This window comes from Oncorhynchus mykiss, chromosome 4 (assembly GCF_057628025.1).
Source record: "Oncorhynchus mykiss isolate SJ-2025 chromosome 4, ASM5762802v1, whole genome shotgun sequence".
Taxonomy (NCBI): Eukaryota; Metazoa; Chordata; class Actinopteri; order Salmoniformes; family Salmonidae; genus Oncorhynchus; species Oncorhynchus mykiss.
In genome coordinates, this window is record NC_143025.1 from 77,646,664 (window position 1) to 77,658,971 (window position 12,308).

At 42.9% G+C, this 12,308-nt stretch overlaps 1 protein-coding gene across 2 annotated transcripts; it reads right to left on the reverse strand.

The window, feature by feature from the left end:
- Positions 1 to 209: 209 nt before the first annotated feature.
- LOC110522441 (tribbles homolog 2) lies at positions 210 to 11,832 on the reverse strand. 2 transcript variants are annotated; one of them, XM_021600829.3, is made up of 3 exons: positions 10,411 to 11,832; positions 7,730 to 8,022; positions 210 to 2,514 (listed from the first exon to the last, which is right to left on the reverse strand). In XM_021600829.3, the coding sequence occupies exons 1-3, from the start codon at positions 10,684 to 10,686 to the stop codon at positions 2,046 to 2,048; spliced, it is 1,038 nt and encodes a 345-aa protein (XP_021456504.1). In that variant the 5' UTR covers positions 10,687 to 11,832; the 3' UTR covers positions 210 to 2,045. The 2 variants fall into 2 exon arrangements, with proteins under 2 accessions (XP_021456504.1, XP_036831944.1); XM_036976049.2 differs by having other exon boundaries at positions 11,655 to 11,756.
- Positions 11,833 to 12,308: the final 476 nt, after the last annotated feature.

The following is a 12,308-nucleotide window of genomic DNA, read 5'->3' on the forward strand; positions in this document are numbered from 1 at the left end:
GAAGTGGTCATACTATACTGTACTCCAGTAAAGTGAAGATGTTATCACTGAGGCCTTCCTGAGCATTTATTTTTCTTTAGACATTATGAATTCCCTGATAGACAGCACTTTGTAATAACCATAAGGGGGCTTGTGTAAAAATATACAGAGGAATAGTGTTATGAAGAATCCATATCTAAGGTGTGCTAGGAGAATAATCAAACCAAATGTGCAGTTCACAATTTATTTACTGAATTAATTTGGACAAAACACCAAAATCTATTACATTTTACAATCAGAACATCCGAGGCAGAATTCCCACCATGCACCACTCCCCTCCAAAACAAAAACAAGAGGACTTCTAAGCATTAGCACCAAATCAGCACCAATGCAAATAAGGGCAGCTCATTCTACGAAACAAAATAAAAGCAATAGTCAGTTTTAAAAGTGACTCAAAATAGCACATTTCTGATAACATTTTCACTTGTGTTTTGACTTTTATATAAAAAAAAAGAAGCTTATTTTGTTTCACCCTGCTAGGCAGGCTATAGCATTCATAGGGTGCATGCCAAGGACTAGTTAATAAAAACACCAATTCAAGTAACATTGAGATACGACAAAACATGTCCACTGGTACCCATTCAGAACAGGACAGTTTTACAGGACCTACGCAGGCAGTAGAAAATGAACATGGGCTACTGCAGACCATGTTACTGTGATGGTATTGTTTAATAACTGGTGTCAAGTTCAAAATAAAATATATTAAGGGGTGACCGAAGTTGGCATGGGTGGTGGGGGCAGAGAAATACTGGCACAAAAGTTGAATTGTTTATTCTAAAAACTTTGGACAGACTTTTTCCCATCATGTCCTGTGTCCAAACTATTGCCTTTAATATACATGAAAAAGGAATCTCTGAAAAAGAAAAACCCTGCAATTTTTTTTATTTTTAAATATATATATATTTATATTTATACTGTTGTTACAATTTAAATAAAATGTTAAGTTTTCCTCTCCTACAAATGAAAAGCTAAACTTAAATAGAGAATGAGAGTCTAGAGAGGTGGAATTGATTGTTCACCTAACCTAACCTAAACAAATCAAGTGCATTATGCCATTAGTGGAGGCATAACGGGAGAGGGAGGTTACAAATGAAGGTTAAGCAGAAGATATCAAAGCAGCATTAATAATTTAATGGAATAGCTTAATACAACAAGGTGATATCAGACTTAAAACATAGCCTTATTATTAAATGACAAATTGATGGTGGTGGAAGATAGTTTTTTTTAAAGAAATGCACATGATGAGTGGGGGAGAGAAATAAGGCTACACAGAAAAAGATGATGAAGTACACACATTTCTGAAGACATTAAAATAGTTTAGTCAGTATCCATATACTATGTCAATGAAAGAGCTTTATAACCTAGGTTCAAAGGTCATCTTAGGTAATGAGAGACAAACACTGAGTGACAAAACAAAAATGAGGTCATCTGTCCTGATGATTGTTGGAACAGAGGAGGTAGAAGTTGGCCCTGACCACAGGTCCAGGGTCAGATATTGTTTAATCCTCATAATGGTTAAGGTGAGGATTGAGGGTTATGTGATCTGATCCTAGATCTTTGGTTAGTGGGTAACTTCTACCTGGATGTGTGAGAGCGCATAGAGGAGTGGTGTTCTTGTTCTCCTTGGCTGAGGTTTTTGTCCCTTCGTGCTTTTTGCAGCGTCACAACATGGTGTATGTCTCTACTTTTAAAAGCACCACTTAAAAAAACGAACAACAAAAGATAATGTTTGCTACATTGTTTGTGACTTGCATGTCCAGTGGCGGCAACCCCTCTTAACAGAAGTCCCGCCCCCAATTATGTTAATACACCAATCGCCACCTGGCTCTGCCTCGAGGTTGGTTTTCCATGAAATGGAAAGAAAAAAAGATGGATACACCTTTTCTGTGAGTGACAATGTTTCACCTGCTAAACAACTAATCTACCTTTAGGCTCTTTCAGAGCATGTCGCATTTGTTCCGCTCTGTGGCGTAGTCCTCCCTTTGTGCTCACTGTTTCCTGTCTTCTCAGCTGAAGAACTGATCCAGCTCCTCCTCCATGTTCACCTCGGGCACAGTCTGCTCCTGCTCCCCTCTCCCCTGGACCATAGCGCCACCTGCTGCCCCGGAGGATAAGAACCAGGGGTGCTCCAGGATCTCCCGGGACGTGAGGCGCTCTGCGGGTTCCCGGCGGAGGATGCTCCGGATCAGACACTTGGCCTTGGGCGTCAGGTTCTCTGGGATGCTGAAGTGGCCCCGGCGGATCTTACTGAACAGGGAGCTGGGTTCTACGTCGTGGAAGGGGTAGCGGCCCACCAGGATGGTGTAGAGCATGACGCCCAGGGACCAGACGTCGGCCGCCTTGCCTGAGTAGCTGCCGCTGGCGTTGAGGATCTCGGGGCTGACGTAGGCAGGGCAGCCATGTTTTTCTGACAGAGAGTCATCATTGCCCTCCAGGATGTAGGTGTCTTCTAGGCTCTCCAGCTTCAAAAGGCTCCTGGAGGGAGACAAGAACCAACAACAAACAAATATTAATACTCAGAATCCTCTTATTACAGGAGGGTGACTAAATACAAAAATTATATAACCGATATGTTAAATCAATGGACAATGACCCATTTTCAAAAAATCAAAAGAACATTGTGAGTATAGAAATGCTACTGCCGCATGGTTCAAGATTACAGTAAGCGGTTGCCCTCTTCTAGTGGGAGGGCATTATAAATCATTGTGATGGACATCATCCGTATGTTTTAGATCCATAGCTTTGGACTTTAAATGAAGTGGATTACATAATGCCTGGGGCTTACAGTACAGCTAACATTTCCATTCACAGTGATAAGAGCAGTGCAGCCTGCCAGTCAGCCTATAAATAACCCAACTGATTCAATAGGCCTCTCCAGCCCAACAAAGAGCAACCATTATGGAAGACTTCAGTTCAGCGGCCTTGAGTCAGCGTGCGGTAAGAACAGTTTGAAAATGGGAATCAAAAGTCAAAAACCTTATCATCATCAGTGCCTTTTAACAGAGAACCACGAAGTCTCTTTTCAAAGCAGACCATCACAGCCATGGTTTTGTGAAAGCTGCTGATCATAATGATGGGTTGTTCAGGGACATCATGACTGATGAGGGCTCTGGAGTGGCCCAGGGTACACAGACCCTACACACAGATGATGAGAAAGGGACACTTATGAAGCGCCGCCTAAAGTGTCTCCATCTGTGTGTGAGTGCGTGTCTGTGGAAGTGTGAGGGGCTGTTAAAGACACACACACACACACACACACACACACACACACACACACACACACACACACACACACACACACACACACACACACACACACACACCTCATCCATTTTAATTGAGGAGGAGAAGAACAGAGCTGCAGCAGTGGCTAATTCCTATTCAGAAAATATCTCTTTACTGTCTGTGACACGTGCACCCACACACATGCACTGATTTTTGCTACGGCCTGACTCTGTTAATTGTGGGGTTTTGTACCGTCCTGTTCACTTGTTTGATTTCAGATAGTTCGGAGTATTCAATCAATGTATTGCCTCAATCAGGACGCTAGAAACCTTTGTAAGCAGCCTGTTTGTAAATATCACTTAAAGAGCTGCATGCAACATAGAAGTCAGCAATCTCTCTAAGCAGCCATTAGGATAGTGGGGCTGACATAATTCTTAATACTGCTTACATAGCATCTCATGTTAAGTATGACCCACATAATGATGTTAAAAATGAATTAGAACACCAACGACAGTGCTTGTAGAAGGTTGGGTTCCAGATCTCTCCTGGCTGACACCGCAGTGGATTCCCAGCCAGTATGACCTATGACCTATAACCTTTCCTGGGAGGCAGTGATAGGTCAATCCAGCCACGATGACATAAGCAGGTCGCCCAGTCTGTCACCATAAACTGCTGTGGCCATATCACCTTACCGGGTAGCTTCTCTCTCTCTCTCTCTCGCTCCCTTCTCTGGCCTTCCATTCACTGAAGCTCTGGGACTTGGCTTTTGGCTAGGGTGACTCTGAATTGCCTGAAATGGCTTCCTCTCCAGTCTCCTCGTCTCCTTTCCTTCATCTACACTGATTCGAAAGAGCTGGATAGGTGAAGCAGATTCCTGGTTGCCTACCACTGCTTTCAACTTTTACAAAATGTTATAATCTCGTGCTAGCTTGTTTTCAGATCGGTGCGGATGCAGGAGAGGATATAAGGATAGGAGGAGAGGAAGAAAGTCACTTAGAATTAGATGCACCCCTAGACCCTGACTCCCCACCCCACAATTTCTCTCCTAACCCCCCTCTGCCCCCATCAATCATTCAGTGGAGGTTTTGACATCCCACCTTGGTAGGTCCTGTCATGGCAGCCATGGTCGTTAGACTGCTATTAGATAAGTGTGGCAGTCAGCTCAGCTTCCCTTTTCCATGAGCAGAGCCAGAGGGTGATACTGCCACAAATGCACAAAGATACAGGGAATTTTTCCTCTAAACTGCGCCCCCGCCCCGAGACTGCCGCGCAGCTCGCAGGGACTGCCGTGCAGAAATATCAGCCCACAGAGAGAAGCACGAGATTGAACTTCACTCAACTTTCTAGAGCAGTGGTCACGTCGATCTCCATGCCATTCCTAGTCGATTGGCAAACATTTCTGTAAAAAACCCAACAATAAAGCCTTGGATTCCTTGTTTTTCCCTTCGGGCTGTTGGCGGTAGGTGCACTTGATTCAGCTGCCCTGCGTACTGGGTAGGTGAACTGTTGCCAATCTGAACCATTTCATGTGTCTGAAGGTACAAACTCTGCCTTCCCGGCGGGCCCAGAGAGCAAATCAAGGTCACTATAGGCTTACTGTGCACCACAGATTACTGTGTCTGCAGTAACGTGGCAGGCATAAAAGAAAACTACAGCAAAGTTGATACTGTGAGATTTCAAAACATTTAAAACCATGACTAGAGAGAGACTGTCAACGAGTACAGCAAAGAGCTGCTGTTTTTAGGAGTGACTTCATGTTCATGTTCTTACTCAGCACTGTTAACACTTTGTATTCAACACTTTTAAAAACCATAAATGTGTGTTCTTCCTATTTCCACTCAGCGCTACAACAGTAATGAATGAGTAAGAAAGTGTATCTATAGGCTTGCAATGTTATTATTAGAAGCTTGGGTCTTTTTTAATATTGAGGAATATTTCACTTTTCTCATAGTGAATTTGTGCACGAGGCAGAAATAATGCGGTGCAACTCTAGTTTTGCCATCAGCTGGAAGACAGTGTCCCTTTTTGGTCAGTGTCAGTGGAGGGAAGGGACAGCGGAGGGATGTTGAGAGGCGGACCGCTGAAACTGACCATCAGATGTATGCCCCATCAACCCAGTAAAATAAAAATGAAAAGTGAATTATTTCAATGTATGCTCACTCAGCCGTGCCTCACAAGTAGTACAACAACAGCCGTGCCTCACAAGTAGTACAACAACAGCCGTGCCTCACAAGTAGTACAACAACAGCCGTGCCTCACAAGTAGTACAACAACAGCCGTGCCTCACAAGTAGTACAACAACAGCCGTGCCTCACAAGTAGTACAACAACAGCCGTGCCTCACAAGTAGTACAACAACAGCCGTGCCTCACAAGTAGTACAACAACAGATCTATTAATGGTGTGATCATAAAGCCTGCCTCAAAAAAAAGTATATAATTTAAAACAAATGGCCCGAACAACAATGCATTGGCAGGGCAATTCAAGGAAAGCCAGTATGCGGTGATAATATATTGGGCCTATAGCTTACTGAACAAACATTACTACAGTACTACAGTACTGTTTTTAATTGGTCAATGTTGCATAGGCGTAGTTAAAAAAAAAAGTAATGTTAAAAACAAATCTGAGCGGAAGATCTCGGCTTGCATTTTGACTCAGAAAAGGTTGGTGACCGCTGTTCTAGAGTTTTCCTTAACACTATTAACGTTCCCTTTACTGTGGCAACTGTGATCGAATCAACGCAATATTAGCCACTTTCAATGCATAATACTGAAACAAAACTAACTATGCAAGATAATTTGTTGTAGACAAAACACATCGGAGTAGGATTTTATTGTATTGACATGCATTATTCAGCCCGTACTCTACACAAACTGTAGCGACATAACCAATCAGAGCTGCAGTAGGCCTATAATCAAACAGACCATAGCAATATATGGATCTATATTTACAGCATGAGTGGTCGTGAGTAGATGCGCTTGTTTTGAGATCAAAGTGAGAGCTGCATGTAGACACGTGTGAATATTTAGTTAATATCCTTTGCTAGTTAGTGAGTTATTAGCCCAGATATATCATTTGTAGTCAGCAATAGGGGATCGATTGCTTCCTACAAGAGCACAAAACGTGTACATTTCTTTGAAAAGTGAGTTTTGTCTTAAAGTGTTGTATTTTGAGACAGGCTTGAATAAGCGTGTAGCCAATAGGCAGAAGAAAGCATAATTTGTCTTATTCTCTGTAATAATGGTATGAGAATAATAACGCAATTTCTTTTGTAAAGTGGTTTCTTGCATCAAACAACACACCAACATGTTCAGTCACCTCCTTGTTTGATAAACAACTGGATAAACAGGTTAATGTCAAGCCCTGCATGTTTTTTTCTAAAGTCTCATGGAATGTAGATCTACATTGAACACCACACATTGGCTGCTACTGTAGACTGAATGATAGAACAGATATTTCCATGATACAATGTTATGAGATGCATTTTCTTTGCTCAGCGCTGGAGAAAAAAATTGAGGGAACTTTGGATACAGGGTATCTATCTACACCACTGCCAGGTTGGACTTCTGCCATAGGAGCAGAATGAGGTCCTGCATAGATCTAGGATCAGCTTGCCCTTCACCAAATGTAACCTTAACCATTGGAGGAGAGCACACCAAGCTGACCTTAGGTCATTGTGTGTCTAGGCTGGGGCATTGAGATAGAGAGCATCCAGTCAGTGCCAGGCTGAATGAGGTGGCGAACAGGCTCAGATCTCCCCAGTAACAGCAAATGGTTGCTTTGACAGGGTCAGTTAAAAAAGCAGCATCAGAATATGTTTTAATCAGTGTTCTCCTGAAACATTATAATGATAAATGTGGAACACACAGAAATGTTGGTCTGATTAATTGGCTTCTATCTCTGCAGCAAAATAGGTTATAAAACCTATATTGATTCTGTTTGCGCCTAATAGGCTGCAATATCAACAGTCCACCACCAGGGGTCTGTATATACTAAACCCTGTTCGAGCTGATGTCTGGAGCACTGATTCATTACTCTGTGTCACAGCCTTACATGGTAAATCCCACCCTAATTGAACATCTGTCAGACAACTCTAATCCTGGCATCTCTGCTGTCACTGTCCACCAGTTTAACAGCAGTTCGGCTGGCTGGCATGGGCCCTGAACTGTATCCAGCAGTCTCCCTGGTTGTCCCCAAGTCACATTCGTGTGTGTGTACTCCTAGTTATATTGGGTACCTTCAATATGGTAACCTCCGATCTAAATATAAACTACTCAACTCCATAACTATGTTACAACAATATCTTACTGTAGTAATTACAGTGTTACTACACAGTGTAACTTAATGTAAAGAGTTACTGTAGGGTTATGTACACTCATATCTATTTACAAAGAGCATAAGGTGAGAGACTCATTCCTTTCTTCCCCTCCCATCCATCACCCCTCCTCACACTGTCCTCTTCCTCACCTGTCCTCGTTCCTGAAGACAAACTTCCTCAGCTTGAGGTCCCGGAGAACCACGCCGTTGTCATGGCAATGTGCCACTGCTGAGGCTATCTGACGGAAGAGTCTGGCGGCCTCGTCCTCACGCAGCTTCTTGCAGGTACGGACGAAGGAGTGCATGTCTCCGTGGCTCCTCTCGAAGAAGACGTAGGCCCGCTTCTCCCCCAGCAGGACCTCCACCACCTGGTTGATGTGCTCATGTCTGCCCAGGGAGAAGTAGGCCGCCAGGGACTCCTGGTAAATGCCGATCTCAAACACCTGGAGAGGCGGCGGGAGAGAGAGAGGGAGGGGGTGGGTAGAAAGGGAGGGAGAGAGTTTAGTATCCAATGGAGATGATAGTCATTGTTCAGCACATTGTGTAGACTAGAACGGATGTGATTGTCTATCATCGTGTAGAATAGGGAATGGTGTAAGCTCTATAATTCACCAAGTTCTGAACGCTTCACCTTACTGAACATGCCTACACCCCCCAGGGCTCCAGAACCTTTAGACCAATGTTAATTCCATGGGCTGCAACATTTAGAATGCTGCTGCAGATAGAAAGGTAAAACCATAGAGCTACATGGTGACCATTCCATATTCTGCATGCATACTTTTCTATCTGAATGTGAAGATTCTGTAACTTCGCCGCCATTGCCCAAGTACATAAACAGTTAGAGAGCAGCAGGCTCTGTCTCACCCTGCATTGTGTGTGTGCATGTGCTTCTCAAGGTCTACAATTGTAGCTGGGGTTTACTAATACACATTGGTAGTAAACTGTCAATTCTGAGATCACAAATGTATCTCTTTGATGTTGCTCGGTAGTAAAAATGAAAGGCATATATACACTACTGGTCAAAAGTTATAGAACACCTACTCATTCAAGGGTTTTTCTTTATCAGTGGAGGCTGCTGAGGGGAGGACGGCTCATAATAATGGCTGGAATGGAGTAAATGGAATGACATCAAACACAAGGAAACCATGTGTTTGATACCATTCCACTGATTCCGCTCAGTGGAATGCTGTCAGCCATGAACCCGTCCTCCCCAATTAAGGTGACACCAACCTCCTGTGCTACATATATATATATATATATATATATATATATATATATATATATATATATATATATATATATATATATATATAGTTTGCTTTGCAGTGCCAAAGACCATGGTCCTAGCCTACTCCTTTCACTGTGACAAAGTTTAGGGTCATACTCTAGGACTGTGTTCCTGTGGGGCATGTGTGCTTTTAACCTAACATTTCTGTTAATCAGGCCAGGTTCATAACATTTAATGTACCGAATGGTACATGTATCCAATGCTCCAATAATCAAACTGTACAGTTAAGTTAATACTGTACCATACAGGGGTGGGAACAAAGGCCAAAAGGTTGACCTATGCACTTGAAAAACCATCTGCCTACTGCATCTTTCAAACCTTTGGTGATATGTGTGCTACTGTATATAAGAAAAACAACAACATGCAGAGTTTGAGATTTAACTACAATGAAATGTATTATATTCATATTGCACTAGAAACACTTAAACAAGATTCTACATAACATCCATTTACAGTAGGAAATAGTGTGTTATTCTGGTAGTGAATTAAGCAGAGTACATGAGAATGAGGAAAACCTTTAAAAAAAAAAATTTTTACGAGGAACAAAGGCGTTGGTAGTGCTATTATGTACTATGAGTTTGGGAGAGTATGGAGCGTGCATGGTGCGTGATTACTCACTCCTTTGTCAACGTTACATCATCCCGACCCATACAACTCTCGAGACACGCGCAAGCTGAGCTGCCTGCTTTGCACTCCATTAACTTTTTCCATTACTCTTTCAGTCGTATCCATTTCCAATTCATGCATAAAATATCAGGAGACAAAGTTCGCAGCAACACCGGGTACTTCCATGGGCTAGTATACAGTGCATTATTTATTTCCTGTTTGAGATTATGTGCGTAATTTGCATTCAAAAACGACCCAGAACGCCTACAGCTATAAACGTGTAACTACTGTTATGGCTCTATCCATACTGAATAAAAATATAAACGCAACGTGCAACAATTTCATTTTTTTTTTGTGAGTTACAGTTCATATAAGGAAATCAGTCAATTGAAATAAATAAATAATGCCCTTATCTATGGACTTATCTATGGATTTCACATGATTGACCAGGGTTGCAGCCATGGGTGGGCATAGACCAACTGGGGAGCCAGGTCCAGCCAATCAAATTAGTTCTTCCCGACAAAAAGGGTTTTATTACAGACAGCAATACAACTTAGCACCCCCCCCCCCCCCCCACACACACACACTTTTTGTGCATATGGAACATTTATGGGATTTTGTATTTCAACTCATGAAACATGGGACCAACACTTTACATGTTGCGTTTATATTTTTGTTCAGTGTAGATGGCTGTTTTGTGAGCAAGGTCATGTTTATCATAGTGCTACAGTTCTATTCTAGCTATATTAAACCTGTGTGTGGGACTGGTAGATTGACCAAATATGGTGTTTTATGGTTAGGCTCCAGCGTTATCTGCTCGAGATGAATGGAATGTTCATGATGTAACGTTCGCGACAATGTATCTGCTGCATTCTCTCTATGACTAATGCGCCCGTCAATCAACTCAATGGCCTATAAAAACACTTAGAGGACCCACCTTACATACGAGCTCTTCCCCGGTGTGCAGGTGGGCGGCCCTGAAAACGTGATCCCCCTCCAAGGGCTCGAGGAGTAGGTAGTTACCGATGCAGGAGATACAGTGGGAGGAATCTGGTGTTTCGGGGGGGCTAGGGGATCCTAGGTTAGGGCTGAAACTCTGGCTGGATTCTGTAGTCCTCAAACAAGATAGGCCTAACTCCTCAAAATCGGTCGTTTTGTGCCGTGATCTCCCATAACGCGAGATGTTGATGGGATTAGATATTTGTATGTTCATCAGGATTCCCTAATACTGCCAAACTATCCGGTTGTCTTCTCTTTGACGGCACTTTGGGTTGTAAACTTGAGAAAATAGAGTGGTTGTAGTGGTCCTGTACTTTGTTGCTGCCCTTTAAAAAATATAAAGCTAGATTATATGTTGTGCTACCCTTGCAAGTGCACCTATTACAATGTAATAAGTAGGTTATGTCAAACTCTTATCTGTAGGCGAGGCTACTATTGGAGGGCTCATATGTAATACATGTAATGAAATAAGCAATTCTCAGAGAACGTTTGCAATATATTTCCTTTATCTACCCAGCTATGGGACTAAAACAAAAGCATTGTTCACTGCACCGTGACGCACGGCAGCCCTTTGCACAAAAGATAGTGCTGAATTTGAGCATAAACGCTTTACCAGAGTGCGAGAGACAGCAATGCCGATTTGCAACAAAGGAAACACTCAAATCCTACCGATTGCAGTTTTGTAATGATGATTGCACTACTAGATTAAATATAAGCACACAAATAGCCCGCTAGACTTGCGATTCATTGAATTACATCACACGTTTCCGAAAATACCTTGCAGACAGAGAAGATACAAAGTAACCGCGGTTAAAAACGCACCGAGGTTGCAAACTACGGTAGGCCTATATGTAAATCAACATTAATTCTTGATAGCAAAAGCAATGCTATTGCTTTATAGCTACCAGGTCAGTGTCATACGGTCCTTGTTCGTTTAACACATAATGTCCATGCAGCGAGCTTCGGGGATTGCCATCGACCAAATATGGAGAGAGAAAACCATCCAGAATTCAAAGACCTTTGTAGTGTTCGGAAGTGGATGTCCTTTGCGACGAATTCGTTTTTGAATCCAAAGGAACTTTTGCCGGCTGTTTCAGCTGCTGGAAGTAAAGGATGGCCGACTTTCCAAGGCCTTTCGCTTGATTCAGCAAGACATCCTCTCCGGCGGTGGTGTGTACTTACGTGGCTGCGAAAAATCTAGCTAGTCCATTCAGTGCGAGGTCAGCCGCTTAACACACACCTTTCCTCAGCGCAGGAGCCGACTGCCTGGCGGATAGGCTTCCACACTCACACACACATTCGCTTACACACATACGCATAGGCTACACACAGACCTGCCCCCGACCCGCCTCCCTTACGTCACATACACACACATACAGAGAGGAACCCCATTGGTTTGCCTGCCGATGCCTAACACAATTACCGTTAGCTCTACAGTAATATAGCAGTCATGTGAGCAGCATGTACACTACATGGATCTAATGTTAATTGGCTTTGATGTTAATTGGTGGGGTGGTGAACATACATTTCCATATAGAAATGCCATTCATGTAAATATTTGGAAACATTTTCTAACCAGCGGGGTAGGCTACTGAATACCACCGTGGCTGCCTATTGCATGATTTGAGATATTGGCTGATCTGCCAGGTAATGCATTACATTCAGTCATTTCTATTTGTATTTATTGTGGATTCCTATTAGCTCCTGCCTTGGCAGCAGCTACTCTTCCTGGGGTTTATTATGGATTCCTATTAGCTCCTGCCTTGGCAGCAGCTACTCTTCCTGGGGTTTATTATGGATTCCTATTAGCTCCTGCCTTGGCAGCAGCTACTCTTC

Excerpts from the sequence above, each read along its gene's own strand:
- LOC110522441 (XM_021600829.3), bottom strand. The coding sequence starts at position 10,686 with ATGAACATACAAATATCTAATCCCATCAACATCTCGCGTTATGGGAGA. Across the intron at positions 8,023-10,410 it reads GGGAAGAGCTCGTATGTAAG|GTGTTTGAGATCGGCATTTA; the intron begins GTGGGTCCTCTA and ends CCGCCTCTCCAG. Across the intron at positions 2,515-7,729 it reads GTCTTCAGGAACGAGGACAG|GAGCCTTTTGAAGCTGGAGA; the intron begins GTGAGGAAGAGG and ends GTCTCCCTCCAG.